General features: G+C 37.2%; 1 protein-coding gene across 4 annotated transcripts in view; it reads right to left on the reverse strand.

Annotated features, from left to right (window-relative positions):
* Window positions 1-14835, reverse strand: part of LOC121856048 (serine/threonine-protein kinase/endoribonuclease IRE1-like) — a 79432-nt gene that overhangs the window by 61023 nt on the left and 3574 nt on the right. For all 4 annotated transcript variants that reach the window (XM_042351324.1, XM_042351322.1, XM_042351323.1 and 1 more), the window contains exons 3-7: window positions 13012-13054; window positions 10958-11106; window positions 8005-8235; window positions 5209-5334; window positions 1888-2014 (exon numbers count right to left, since the gene is read on the reverse strand). In XM_042351324.1, the coding sequence (XP_042207258.1) occupies window positions 1888-2014; window positions 5209-5334; window positions 8005-8235; window positions 10958-11106; window positions 13012-13054 (676 nt within the window). The remainder of the gene's footprint in view (window positions 1-1887; window positions 2015-5208; window positions 5335-8004; window positions 8236-10957; window positions 11107-13011; window positions 13055-14835) is intronic.

Raw genomic sequence — 14835 nt, forward strand, 5'->3', positions numbered from 1 at the left:
ATAAGAAATAGACAAAATACGGGAGTTATGTTCCTGAGCCTCTCTTTGCCCCATGAAATACATTACATTACAGTGACTCCTCGTTTAACGAACGCCTCGGTTAACGAAATTTCGGTTAACAAACTGCCTTCCATAAGGATCTTCAATTCGGTTAACGAACAAAAATTCGGTTAACGAATTTCTTACGAACCGACCTCAACATGTTTTCGCTTGCACTGACCGGGCAACCAGCTTTAGTATCAGTCCGCCAATACATTAATCGGTTCTAGGGCTTAAATTCCTTACTATTTTAGTAAATATCAAGAAGTTTATACTATTCAATAATTTTAAAAGTTTAATATTAAATTTTTTAGTCATTTTAACAATTATTGAACATAATTGAAGGCAAAGTGACTAGTTTAATGTGCGGCATCCAGCCTCTTAATACAGCAAACAGGCGTTAGTCTCTCTCTGTTTTCACTGGAGGTAACATCTTGCTTCAGACTCTCTTCAACTAAACGCTTTTTTTCTGTGTTTCCAAGCAAATTATTGGTCATTTTGAAATATATTTTACATATTGACAATATATAATGCAGTGCAGTGTTGATTTAAAGAAAATAATCTTGAATTACACCAAGAGAGCTAAAATTTTATGGGTGAAATGGCCCATGGGGTGACTTCTCTTCCACCCCAATGCCTTCTCTTCTTCCTTCTCCTCCACCCCCATTCTAAATCCCATCATCATCATCCAGGAGCCTTCTACATACACACCTCAAAGTAAGTGAACTTTTCTACCATTTTTGTTGAATTTAGGAAATTTTCGGTGAGCTGGAACCAATTACCCAAAAACCCATTGAAACAATGGTTTCGTTTAACGAACTTTTCGGTTAACGAACGACCTTCTGGAACGGATTGAGTTCGTTAACCGAGGGGTCACTGTATATATATATATATATATACAGTCAACCCTCACGTATATGAGAAATCGCGTTAAGTGAAACCGCGTTAAGCGGGGTACAACTGTATAATGTTATGGTAAATATCATAAACACACATAGGCATGGCTAGGTTTATTACAAAGTGAAGAAAAGGGTACGCTTAATACTGTAGTCCACAAAACATGTAGCTATGCTTTTTTTATTTGGTCCCCCGTTATACGAGTCCATTTTCTGTCACATCAGGACGCCTGAGTCCTCCGTTTTCTCTCTTAATCTTAGAGTGCACCAGAAACTTTACTATTTTTAGTAATGCCACAGAATTTGAAATTGCAACCCCAATTGCAACTTGCAATTGTTGAGGCAACTAGATATGTCTGATTACAGCAAATGTGTTATTGTCAATTTGTAGGTGAAAGATTTTATCCTCAATAGATGTAGGTTAACATTACACCTGTAGGCAAATGCTTAGAAAAGCCTAAGTAAGGAAGCATATTCCTTTAACACATAATATCTGACCAGTATGGGGAGGATCATCGTGTCTCTGTCAAGGGGTCGTGGAGTGGTGGTCCAGCAGGCGCCACGTGGTTTTTTTGTGGGGGCACGGACGTATATGCGATCGGACGTTGTTCGATCGGACGTTAACCGGCGCATGACTGTATATCGAAAAATATGTGGTGAAAGTTTACATAAATTCTTCGGAGAAAATTGCCACGATATTTTCAGTTTCATTAATCACAATGACTTTTAGGAATGTATCCACTGCGATTTCTTGACAATGCCTCAGCCTCATATGTACAGAGTTGTGGATATTTTTCTATAAAATACCACCCCTCGAATACAGCAGCTGATGAAGATGAAAAAATCCATCTAGCATTTATAAACAAAGAACCAGAATTCTTCCCCAGCAAGTGTCTCAAAACTTTCCGATACATGTAATGTTTTCTGTAACACACAATATCATATACTGTACCTTAATTTTTTAATGAGTAGACCATCAGAGCCATCCGCAGACTGATATGTGAGATGCATAAACTCTTCTGTAAACTGAGTTAGGGTCTGGGGTGCTACAGTTGTCATGGGGACTGTCAGTAATCCACCTGCAACAAAGATATAATGTAGAGTAAAACCTCCATAAATCACAACTCCCAAATAATTCAGGTGTTTCTTTCTGTAAACTCCAAACCTTAAACCTTACTTCGACCTTACCAAATCATTGCAAATAAATTATGAAACACGACCTGTAGCACACAACAGGGGCAGCAATCATCAGTTAACAAGGCTATTCCATAATGAGAACACATTCAGTCAATTTTTCTGACAAACATTTTAAATATTGTGTATTTTGAAAGCCTTATGTATTTTGTACAGTATTGCAATTCAATGAAGGTACTAGCACTTCTATTGGTGCTGGTGAGAAAACATTATTAAAACCATGATGTGCTGAAAATGGTGGATAAGACTGAGAGCTCAATCAGCACATTTTGTGATGACTTCAAAATAAGGTCAAGAATATTTGATGATACAGTGGTGTAAAAATACTTTGCACATTAGGCACCAGAAGACTTCATTAATTATCAAATTGCAAGGTTTAGTTTAATTGATATAAATGGAAATAATTAAATTAGTTAGGCACCAAAGACCATAAAATACACAAACTATTCCAAAACTACTTTAATAAAACCTAAATATCATACATAATACATTAAAAATACAATAAAACATAAATATATTATACAAACAGTTCTTTCCCTTCTCATAATTTAATCAACCTCTAGGTGACACTAACACACCAATATGGAGATAGGCAGGTACAGGGGCTGGATAGCTGGTCTCCTGTTTGCATATATAAACAAACTCAATAACTCATCTGGGGTTGAATGTGGAACATAGTCTCCTCAGTGTTCAGTAATGCTGTTAGTGTTCTCAGTGTTTAGTAATGCTGTTAGTGTTCTCAGTGCTTAGTGATGCTATTAGTGTTCTCAGTGTTTAGTAATGCTGTTAGTGTTCTCAGTGTTTAGTAATGCTGTTAGTGTTCTCAGTGTTTAGTAATACTATGTTAGTGTTCTCAGTGTTTAGTAATGCTGTTAGTGTTCTCAGTGTTCAGTAATGCTGTTAGTGTTCTCAGTGTTCAGTAATGCTGTTAGTGTTCTCAGTGTTTAGTAATGATGTTAGTGTCCACAGTGTTTAGTAATGCTGTTAGTGTTCTCAGTGTTCAGTAATGCTGTTAGTGTTCTCAGTGTTTAGTAATGCTGTTAGTGTTCTCAGTGTTTAGTAATGCTGTTAGTGTTCTCAGTGTTCAGTAATGCTGTTAGTGTTCTCAGTGTTCAGTAATGCTGTTAGTGTTCTCAGTGTTTAGTAATGATGTTAGTGTCCACAGTGTTTAGTAATGCTGTTAGTGTTCTCAGTGTTCAGTAATGCTGTTAGTGTTCTCAGTGTTTAGTAATGCTGTTAGTGTTCTCAGTGTTTAGTAATGCTGTTAGTGTTCTCAGTGTTCAGTAATGCTGTTAGTGTTCTCAGTGTTTAGTAATGCTGTTAGTGTTCTCAGTGTTTAGTAATGCTGTTAGTGTTCTCAGTGTTTAGTAATGCTGTTAGTGTTCTCAGTGTTTAGTAATGATGTTAGTGTTCTCAGTGTTCAGTAATGCTGTTAGTGTTCTCAGTGTTTAGTAATGATGTTAGTGTTCTCAGTGTTCAGTAATGCTGTTAGTGTTCTCAGTGTTCAGTAATGCTATTAGTGTTCTCAGTGTTCAGTAATGCTATTAGTGTCCTCAGTGTTCAGTAATGCTGTTAGTGTTCCCAGTGTCACTGTTTAGTAATGCTATATTAGTGTTCTCAGTATTTAGAGTCAACAATTTTATTCTGTGAGAAGTAATCATGATTTATAACCTACATCCCTATCCCTGCCCTTAACTCCCTGACCAGCTTGCCATTTTTTCTATCCACTCTAATTCCTTTTCCATTATATTCCCCTCTCATAAGGGTCAGTCCCTAACCAAAAAAAGTGACCTACATAGCCCAGCTACCTGCCTCCATCACTAACTCCTTCCTGCATCTCTCTCTCTGTTATTCTCCCTCCATCAAATTCTCCATCCCTAAAGACTAAGTTAAGATCTGCATTATCTTGGTTGAATGATTGAAATGTGGTGATAGAGAGAAATTAAATTAAAATATCAAGTGAAGCTGAGAAAGTAAAGAGAGAGTATGAGAAATTAAAAGTATTGAGAGGAAGTAATAAAAAGTTGACAGAAAATAAAAAGATTTTATATGAAATGCTGAGAATATTTAAGAATGAAATAAACAAAACATTTAAAGACCTTGAAGAAGGAATATGAAGATTTAAACAGAAATATAAACAATTTAAAGACAGGAAAAACACTTTATCCTAGAGATTGTTATAAAGATATACTGTACATGACACTCATCTCTCCTGATGTTTCACAAACCCAGAGATTTAGAACTCATGAAACCGAAGCAGTAGGGTGATAGGCTATTCTGTCCACAAATGCTTCGTGGTTCAGGAGGAGAGGCGACAAGACTTATGTGGGAGACTGTACATGACAACTCACCTTCAGGACCCAGAAGGTACGGCAACTGAGCTTCAGGACCCAGAAGGTACGGCAACTGAGCTTCAGGACCCAGAAGGTACAGTCACAGTCAAAAGTAATCATCTATTCCTCCTACTACAATACCCGCGAGCTCAAGGGTTTTCTACACGATAGAACACAAGAGGATGGGGAAAGTATTGATGGGGGGAGAGCTAGGGGTGGGTGACCCTGGTAAGGTAGGAGGGAGCAAGTCAAGTCAAGGGCCACATACGTAGTGAAAGTGTATGTGGCCTTAGAAATATCCTTGACACCTGAAGAAAGTGTTAAGGTTGGTGGATGTAGCTTGACATTGATAGCCTTATTATGACTCTGGCAGTTGATAGGCCTAAAGCCCAAACAACCAACCAACCAACCAGGAGGGTGGGTGTCATATGACCTTTCCTTGAGATTCTGTGGAGGAATGCAAGTGAGCTTTTGGCAGGTAATGTGTCATTAGGGTTGATAAGGTGTCTGGCTTCAGTGAGGAAAAGCACTACTGATGTATGGCTTCAGTGAGGAAAAGCTCCTGATATGACAACATAAAAGAGGAGGCAGCGTGGATTGAATAAGGGGATCGTCCGGCTTAGATTGATGAAAAATAAAAAAAATATCATAAAATATGAACAAATTCCTGAATAAAGGTGTTGCCTATGGCCATATGTGGATATGGCAACTTACCTTCATGACCCAGAAGGTACATGGCAACTCACCTTCAGGACCCAATAGATACATGACAACAAGTGGAGAATCAAGTTCCAGGGACCAAAGCAGGGAACCAGATCGCTTGTCCACAGTAAGGATTGACCCTTCACCAGTAGATGTGTAGTGAACTAAATCTGTTAAACAATACACCAATACATCAGTAATTATCCAAAGTTTCTATAATTTTATGATACAACAGTAAACAACAGTTACCAAATTTAGTGATACATTGTTCAGTATATGAACTTATAAAAATACATATAAGGATGCAGTTGGTTAGCAGTGCATGAAAAATGATTATGGTAATGAGATTGTTATCATAATGATCTTAACGTATGCTTTAAATAAATACGATGAATGTCTGCAGAAGCAGCCTTAAAACAGTATGGCCAGCACAGAACAGGGATCATGCCCAAGAAGTGAAAGAATGATTGAAGAAACCACTCAACAAAATGAACATTGGAAAGCCTACTGGTATCTCTGGAATAGTTGCAGAAATGTTGAGAGCATCAGGCAATGCTGGAGTAAAGATTGTAATTTAAAGTAAGTGATTAATGCAAGTGTGATGGAATGTACACTTCCAGCTAACTGGTTAGAGAATGTGATGGTAAATACTTATACTACACTTCATCATCTTCACCCTTTTATGGCCACTTTTTAAGTTTGCACTGATAATCCATATTCACCTAATAGCAGCTCTCCATATTGTAAAGTCTCTTGCAGCCTCTCTCCTGATTGCCATCAGGCAAATTTGAAGCAAAATTTATGGTTGAAGGCCCTTCCTATAGCCAACCCACCTAATATAACTTATGATAATTATTCACAAAGATAAGTGGTGTCGACCATTGAGATGAAGCATATTTACAAATAAGGCAATATTAAAAGTTGTATTAATTATTAAAAATTTCATTAATTATTCAGGTTACTTCTGAATTGGTAAAAAAATTGACATATGGATTCCTGGTTGAATAGTCATTATGCCAGTTGTATAATGTTGTTGCACTTCTGTTATAAATATACAGTGATATCCCTGTTAGCCGGAACAAGTGGTGCAGAGCATATACTTGTATTTGCAAGTTCAGGAGTGGATGGGTACTGCAACCAGTATGTCACCCAAATATTTGCTTGAAGTAATCAGATGTAACTACAAAGCTGGATGTAATACTAGACAAGGTAAATGCCACAAGAATGGACTCGATTACTCCACAGGCTGTGGCCACTGCAGAGGTGTTTGTACTAACATGTCACTGTCAGATGATGAGGATGTTCATGAAAGAATAATCAACTCCTAAGATTTTCTCACCTACCTATTGTATACACATAATTATTATTATAATTCAATTTTATATAGTGGCCCTAATTATCATGGTATTATACTTTATACGGTTCACAGTTTTCCACAGTGAGGCATTTTAAATTTTTTTAAAAGAAATGACTGATAAGTTTTGTCATATTATGGAATAAATTATGTTTGTGTTTACCTTTACTCTAAATGTTCTCTTGTTCTAATTGGGTTTTGTTTTGTTCTGTTGCAGATGTATATGGATTTATGAGTTGAATAAAGCCTTGATCACTGAAGGTGTTTGATCTCATACGGCAAGTTTCTTGAATATTCGCACAGTTTGCGTTTAGGTGAACAATACATATATAGTCTGCATGTCAATTTGATTCAGTTCTGTAGAAGAAGGTCGATTTAAAGCGATTCAATTTAAGATTATTGATTTAAAGCGACACCCACAATTAAGGACAATGTTTTAATTTAAAGCGAATCTTTCCTATTTTGCACAAGTCAATCTGGCGCATCATATTTTAAAATTCACACCTAATGTTTCTCTGGGCACGCTACACTGTCCTTAGGGCAGAGCTGTACTTTACATGTACTCAAAATAATGTATTAAATGATTACTAAAATTTTTGTCTAGTCCAAACTATAGCATGATTATACAGTCAACCCTCACTTTACGCGGTCCCACATTCCGCGTTTCCACGTTTACGCGGTACCCTGCCGGAACCCGGGATGCTCACATTCCGCGGTGCGTGTACCCCTTTACGCGGGTGAAGTATAATTTTTTTATTTAGCTCATAAAATTCATACAAATTATCCGGCCAGAATATAATTTACATTGCTGGAATTCTTACAATTTGATGATCATTTTGAATATAAGCATCATAGATTTTGCATTAGACATACAAATTTTAGATCTAATGCAAGTATTGTATTTTTAATAAAAAGTGCTCGGCAACACACACGCAGTCTGTCATCAGGCTATCTTGCTGTCTTTGTGTTTGGTAGAGCAAGTAATGTACAGTATATATAATTATTGGAATAGTAATTCCACAAATAAATACATTTATAACATAATCATAGCATTACAGGTATTTTCCAGTAATACTACACTACAATACAACTACACTACTTATAGCATCAGAGGTTGAGGGACAACAATCCATGGCGACAAGCTAATGCGCACTGAGCCCACCCATGCTACCCTGCATCTGGCGTGATCACCAAATAGTCATGCTGGAACCTTATAACCCGTGCTGGGCATTCAAACAATGGCGCGAAAAGGCGCTTGTTCTGGAACGTCAATTGGGGCGCCCTAGATGAACGTTCCGGAATGTCAACCGGGGCGTAGGGATTAAGGGAATAATGTACTTTCATAATGTAATTACTGTACCTACATAGTGGAAAGAGAGACAATAAATATGAAACCAAATGTTTAGAAAAATTATCAAGAAATTACATGGAATTGTGTATAATACAGTATTACAGTATAAAAAAAAAAAAGTCTGGTGGGTCTTACCATAGTTTTCAACAATTGATGATGAAGTACTTGTTGCATATTCTGAGAAACTGATATTCCACTTGTTGCCACTTGAAGCTTCATAGAGAATGATATTATATACAGTCCGACCAAAGTAGACAGTATTGCGCGAGGGTTTTGGGCATTTGCGATCCACATTGTCAACCCCCAATACTAATTGCTTCTCGCCTGTGATGGAATCAACACCTACCCAGGAGTCGGTCTTCTTTCCTGAAATAACAGTAAGCACATGATACTGGCTACACTCTACCATATATTACTGTACTATAAAGGTCCTCAGTTATAATATAATTTATTTATTAATGTGATTTAATACCAAAAATTACCTTCTTAATTAGTAGGACACCTTTACATGAATAACTTCAAAGTTTAATGTTAATGCCACAGTAAAAAAAAATTTTTGTCAAAATAAATAGTCTTACTTGTAGAAACTCCAGCACAGTACAGGGGGTCTCCGGGTTATGAACGGGTTCCGTTCCTGAGGACGTTCGTAAGTCGGATATGTACGTAAGTTGGAATACATGCTATATGCATACCGTACTTACAAAACAATATTTAAAATCCCACTATATCATAGCCTAGGTCCTTTTATACATCTAAAATCACTTAATTAAAAGCAAAAGAAATAGAATGACAAAATACAGTAAATGAAAGTAAAAAAATAAGTCATCAAGTAAATAAAATACTGTAAGTTTAAAGTTTAACCTCATCTGTATCGGCGAGCGTTCGTAAGTCGGGGACCTCTTGTACTGAGATGTATGTTCATAAATATATATTGTCTATCTAGTATATTGCGAGAACCAGTATGCTGCACTAGCTGTGTGAGGATTATAACAGGTTATACCACTCTAGTCCGGCAGTCTGTGGTTCGGCACACTTTAAGTCTACCACAATTGGTTCATGGAGCAGCCACCAGGGTGGCATAAGGAGTGTGAAGATTGAAAGTTTGTTTACTTCTACCGTTCAGTTCTTACATCCAGCATCTTGTGTTAGCCTATATTTCACCCCTAAATATGTCTTCCAAGAGACCAAGAGAGAGTGGACTGCTTCCTGGATTGCAGTGCTCAGACTTAATGAGGCTCATGGAGTAATAGCACATGTAGTGTTATCAACCATATGTGGGCTACATAAATACTGCTGGCTAGTTTAGACTTTCATCAGCTGATCATTTATTTTATTACTACTTAAAACATATTCAATGTAACATAAAATATTTAGTGCATATTAAGAAATGAAACATCAAAGGCATATCTAATTTTCTTACACTAAAGGCAAAGCATATACAGTATTTTACAGTACTGTAGGTATGGTAAACAAATGACCAGTGAGAAACAGAGTACTGGTAAGCAATTCTTAAGACACCACTTGGTAAAAATTTGTTTTATTTACATCACAGAAACTACGAATAAAAATAGGTTTTCCTAGTATATTTTGTATAGTTTCAATGAATCTGATCTTCATTTCCACCACAAATGAGCCATTATAGAGATAGATCCCCACAATTACCAATAACCATGGTTGTTCAAAGTCAGCAAGGCTTTGAAGTACAGTAGAGGGAAATTATGGGGTAAAACACTAAAACGAACACCAAACAAACCTTTGAAAACTTTACCTAACATATACAAATTCTAAAACTAAAAAAAAAATTACCATATTCATGTTTTTGGTGTTTAGTAAGTGATGGTGGTGTTGTGGTGTTGTTTTCAGTGTTCAGATGAGGAGGCACCCATAAAATCAAAAGCTATTCTTTTTACAGGTTAGGTGAGGTTTTCAAAGGTTTGTTTGGTGTTCCTTTCAGTATTTTACCCCACATTTTCTCTCTACTTCAAAGCCCTGCCCGCTTTGAACATCTAATATTATGGGTAATTGGGAGGGTCATATCTGTTAAAATATACTAAAAAAAAATAAAAATTTGTGACAGAAATGTAATAGAATAGTTTTTCTCTTTCTCCCTATATACAATAAATAGAAATACGAAGTTCCTTGGTGTAACTAAAACGAATCTTAACCCACCACTTTTTCTCACCTCAACATTAATTCCATCATTTCAAAACACTTTTTAACAAATTATATCTCTCCTTGAGTTTGAATAACTGCTTTCTGGATTCTAATTGTTCAGACTCAAGGTGGCATATAGTGTGTGGGAATGACCTGGTGGTGGCCTGTGTTAACAGATGCACCTGCTCATACTGCCATCCATTGAGGGTGGGGAAAACTATATTCATCAGCTGATTGACTGTCTTTGTTTAATATTGTTTTGTTAAACCTTTAAAAAAACTTATTTAATGAAACATTCAAAATTAAAAATATTTCATGCTTCTCCAAGAAATGAATTATTAAAGACACAGTATTTATTTATTTATTTTTTATACTTTTGAGTTCACAGCTTCAAGTTAAAGAAACCAGAAATTTTCAAAGTTATGAACTATTATGCAGTAATAACCTTCCAGAAAATGTTGTGACAGTAAGAGTTAAGAACTATCATACCTTTAAAACAATAACCTCCCAGAGAAATAGTAAGCAAAAATCGCGTTATAGCAAACAAGCGTTCGCGTTATACAAATATCGTTCCTAATTCATAAATCGCGTTAGAGCAAATTCGCGTTATCAAAACACGCGTTATAGCAGAACTCACTGTACCTGCATAATTTTCTGTATAAGGTTACAGGATATATGTTATAAAGATATTTAGCAAGCCTAGGGATCCTATAAGACATACGTTTATATAGGGGTTCCTGGGGCCAAGCTCCCATGGCCCTGAGGGTACCAGATTAGAGAGGTTGGACCTGTGTATCTTGACCGACTTACCAACTGATGCACTGACGGAGGAAAAAGAGATGAAGCAAAAACGAAAGAAGTAAGTACAATATGATCAGAAAGGACAGGAAACTAAGAAAACTTAATGCTTAAATAATGAAAACACTTTTCATACCAAGATAGAAAATGCCATCACTAGAACGGCATGGGGAGTTAGCCACAAGCTGGGGAATGGTGAAAGGCAACTTCTTGAGTGGCTCACGACTACGACCCAGTGTGTAACGGTATAACGATCCATCTTGCGGATTGGGGAAGAACTGTGGTCTGTCAGGGAAGAAAATTATCTTAAAATAGAGATAAACACATAGTGGATTATTGATTATACTGTACAGTATAGTACTAATGAATAAGTCAAAAGGAAAAAATATGAAACCTTAGCAATTCATGAGAGTACAGTATACAAGTACAGTAGAACGTTGATATAACACGAGATACGTTCCAAGAGTGGTCGCTTTAAACCGAATTCGCACTAAATCGAAGTGTTGTTTCAGTGGAATAATTTAGTTTGGTACTTGAGAGAAACAAAATACTAAAAAGACTAAGAGTCTACCCAGATGCACCACAGCCCATCTCCTAGAATAAACAAAACATTGTTTTTTGTAGTACAGTATTATGTTAAAACAAACTCTCATAAATCAACACAGCTAAAATTATGGGACGTGAAATGGTCTGTTTACTAGCGATCAGCTGATGGGAAGATTGGAGGGGTGTGGTATGTTTGACAGTTGATGCCAAGATCTAGTGCTTATTTTTTATGAGCTAAAACAAATATCTTCAGTTAATAAAAAAAAATATTCTTCACGACACTGTCTGTCAATCAAAACACCCCACCTTGCCTCCCCCCCTCTTCCCACCACGCCAGCTGGGTCGGTCGGTCCCTCCCGCCCCCCCACCCCCCACCTTCCCTCCTTACCAGAGAAATGTTTGGGAGAAACCAGAATATTTACCTTTTTAGTAATAAATAATACCTCAGACTAAAGTTAGGATACCAGTAATATAGTTCACATTGCTGGATTCCTTGCAAGACCAGGATTATTTTGAATATACACGTCATATATTTTGCACAAAAGATAACATATTTGCTCAGAGTAAGCAAAATACAGATAGACCCCGACTTACGACGGGGTTAGGGACCCAAATCCAGGTCGTAAGTCCGACATAGATAAAAAAAAAAAAATTTAAATAAATAATCTACAATGAAATACAGTATAGTAAAAGTAATGAATAATGAGGAATGGATACAGTACAGTGAAAGTAATAAATAATAAGGAATGGTTACAGTGTGACTGAGCACTTACCTTTAATGTAGTCAGCTGAATGCACATGGGGCCCCCATAATTTTCTAATTATACATGGAGACTACATTAACTGGAAACGTTTCGGTATAGAAAATGCGTGTCATTTGAAGAAAAAAAAAAAAAAAAAAAAACTTTTTTTTTAATAAAAAATCTGCGGCGGTCGTAAGTCCCGACGGTCGTAAGTCGGGGTCTGTCTGTACTTGCATTAGATCTAAAATTTGTATGTCTAATGCAAAATCTATGATGTTTACATTCAAAATGATCATCAAATTGTAAGAATTCCAGCAATGTAAATTATATTCTGGCCGGGTAATTTGTATGAATTTTATGAGCTAAATAAAAAAAATTATACTTCACCCGCGTACAGAGTAGATGCACCGCGTAAAGTGGGAATTCCGGTTCTGGCAGGGTACCGCGTAAATGTAGAAACGAGTAAAGTGAAACCGCGTAAAGCGAGGGTTCACTGTATTTCATTTTAGATTTTCTATGCATTATTTTTGCATTTTCAACTTACGACCAATTCGACTTACGACCTGGTCGTCGGTCTGTAACCCCGTCGTAAGTCGAGGACTGACTGTAATTGGTTTCATCCAATCTCTCCACATCCCTAAACCATCTCAACCTGTCTCCATGCAGGTTTCCCTGTCTTTCCGTATCACTTATGCATTTACCTCACCATTCTCAGTACAACTCACTTAAGCCTACATATATAATCCTCTTAAATTGCCCATATTTCACAGCCATATATATTTACACTCCTCATGCCAGTTGCATAAATCTTCCTATCACAGAGAGGGCAGGTTCTCTCGTCATTACTACAGCATATATTACACTAATTTATTATATTCATCATATTATATTCATTACTCACAATGGTGGCTGTGAAGAATCAGTTGGATTCATGATTACTGGATCTGAAAAAGGAAAAGTAAATGAATAGTAAGAGTGTTTACATTTAAACAAGAATTACTTATGTAGAAACCAACAATGTGTGCCAGAAACTTATATCAATCAATGAATTTGAGGATTCAATAAAAGTGGAGTATGAAAAAGTTGTAAACACTCAAACCCTCATGGAAATACCCAACTTTTATCCTCTTCACCACTGATCTGCTCGTTAGCTGCTTGGGCGATCGGTCACGTTTCTGTTATGCACTGTTGACAAACACTTGGCATGCACTGGCTCCTGAATGTATCTGAACCTGCTCCAGTGATTGTGAAGTCTGGTTTTGAAAGAGCTAACACTCGGTGCCGTCACTACACTCTTTGGCAGATTGTTCCAAGAGTTCATAATTCTCACTCCAAAAAGATACTCCTCACAGTTTCTTGGACTTGCGGCTTCTTCAACCTTGAGCTGTGACCCCTTGTGGGGCAAGCGTCCGCCAGCTCCAGGTAAGAACACTCAACTGAGTAGTGCCCTTTGAGATGCTTACACACCTCAATTAGGTCCTCCCTTGCCCATCTGTAGTATAAGTTAGGTAATTTCAGGTGCTCCAATCTCTCAGGGTTGCTGAGGTGCCAAAGTGCAGGCACCAATCTGGTGGCCCCCCTTTGAACATTTTCAAGCAACTGACAGTCCCTAGCACATCTCAGGGGCCAGACAGGGTGACAGTACTCCAGACGGGGAAGCACATAACGAGGGACGGACCGTCTAGATATCTGAACAACCTTCTTATATGACCTAATACAGTGATATCCCGTTAGCCGGAACAACTGGTGCAGAGAATTTCCGGGAATGAGAGATTTCCCGCTAACCAGACGGCTTTCTCAAACCGGGAAAAATCGCCCATCCCCGGAAATATTTCCGGTTACTGGAAAAAAATTTCCGAGTGTCTAAGCTATGCATCTTGCACAGACAAACGCTAGCCCACACAATGTCAGGTGGAGGTAGGGTGGGGTATTAGTGGTCTCATATTACTGACCTGATACAATGTCAGGTCACCCATTGTTGGGTGGGGGATGAGTGGGTCTGAGGACCTGAAGATGTCTTGACTAAACATGAAAGATAAAATACAGTATTTTTTATACTTACACTTATCGCATTATATCCCTTCACCATTACGTTACTTAAGATTTTAAAATGTGGAGTGAGAAAGCAGAAAGGCGTGGGTGATTAGAGAGATGGAGTGGAAAGAAGTGGTAACATGCACCAATGTTGCCAAGCGCTAAGCTCCTCAACAGCTGTTCTCTTAAATCACCACCACGTAGTTAACAACGCATAAATTTATGTCATACAATATGGGGTGTGTGGGTGGTGTTAGGGTGTGATGTTGTGGTATTAATTAATAAATAAGCAATAATATTGTATCGTCAATAACAGTCGTTTGATGAATAGTAGCGTACTACATTTGTTACTACTATTCATCAAACTACTGAGAGAGTGAGCAGGTTGTTTGATTAAATAGTTGACCTGCGCTCGACCTCTGAGATTGTTACAAGCTCAGCCGTCTATTGCCGTCAACAACAGGTTGACTCAATGTTGAATAACTTGGTGAATAATTTGGTGTTATTCAATTGGGTGAATATTTATTTGTAGCAAAGGTGCTATTACAATATGTCGCTAAATTAAAATTAAGGCTTTAAAGGCAAAAATAAAATAATGTAGGGTAAAAACACAGTAAATAACCTAAAACTCTCATAAAAACCATTTAAATGTTTATAAATAAAACCCAAAGCTTCTGTAGAAGACTGGCTT

This window comes from Homarus americanus, unplaced genomic scaffold (assembly GCF_018991925.1).
Source record: "Homarus americanus isolate GMGI-L3 unplaced genomic scaffold, GMGI_Hamer_2.0 scaffold19117, whole genome shotgun sequence".
In the NCBI taxonomy this organism is placed as follows: domain Eukaryota; kingdom Metazoa; phylum Arthropoda; class Malacostraca; order Decapoda; family Nephropidae; genus Homarus; species Homarus americanus.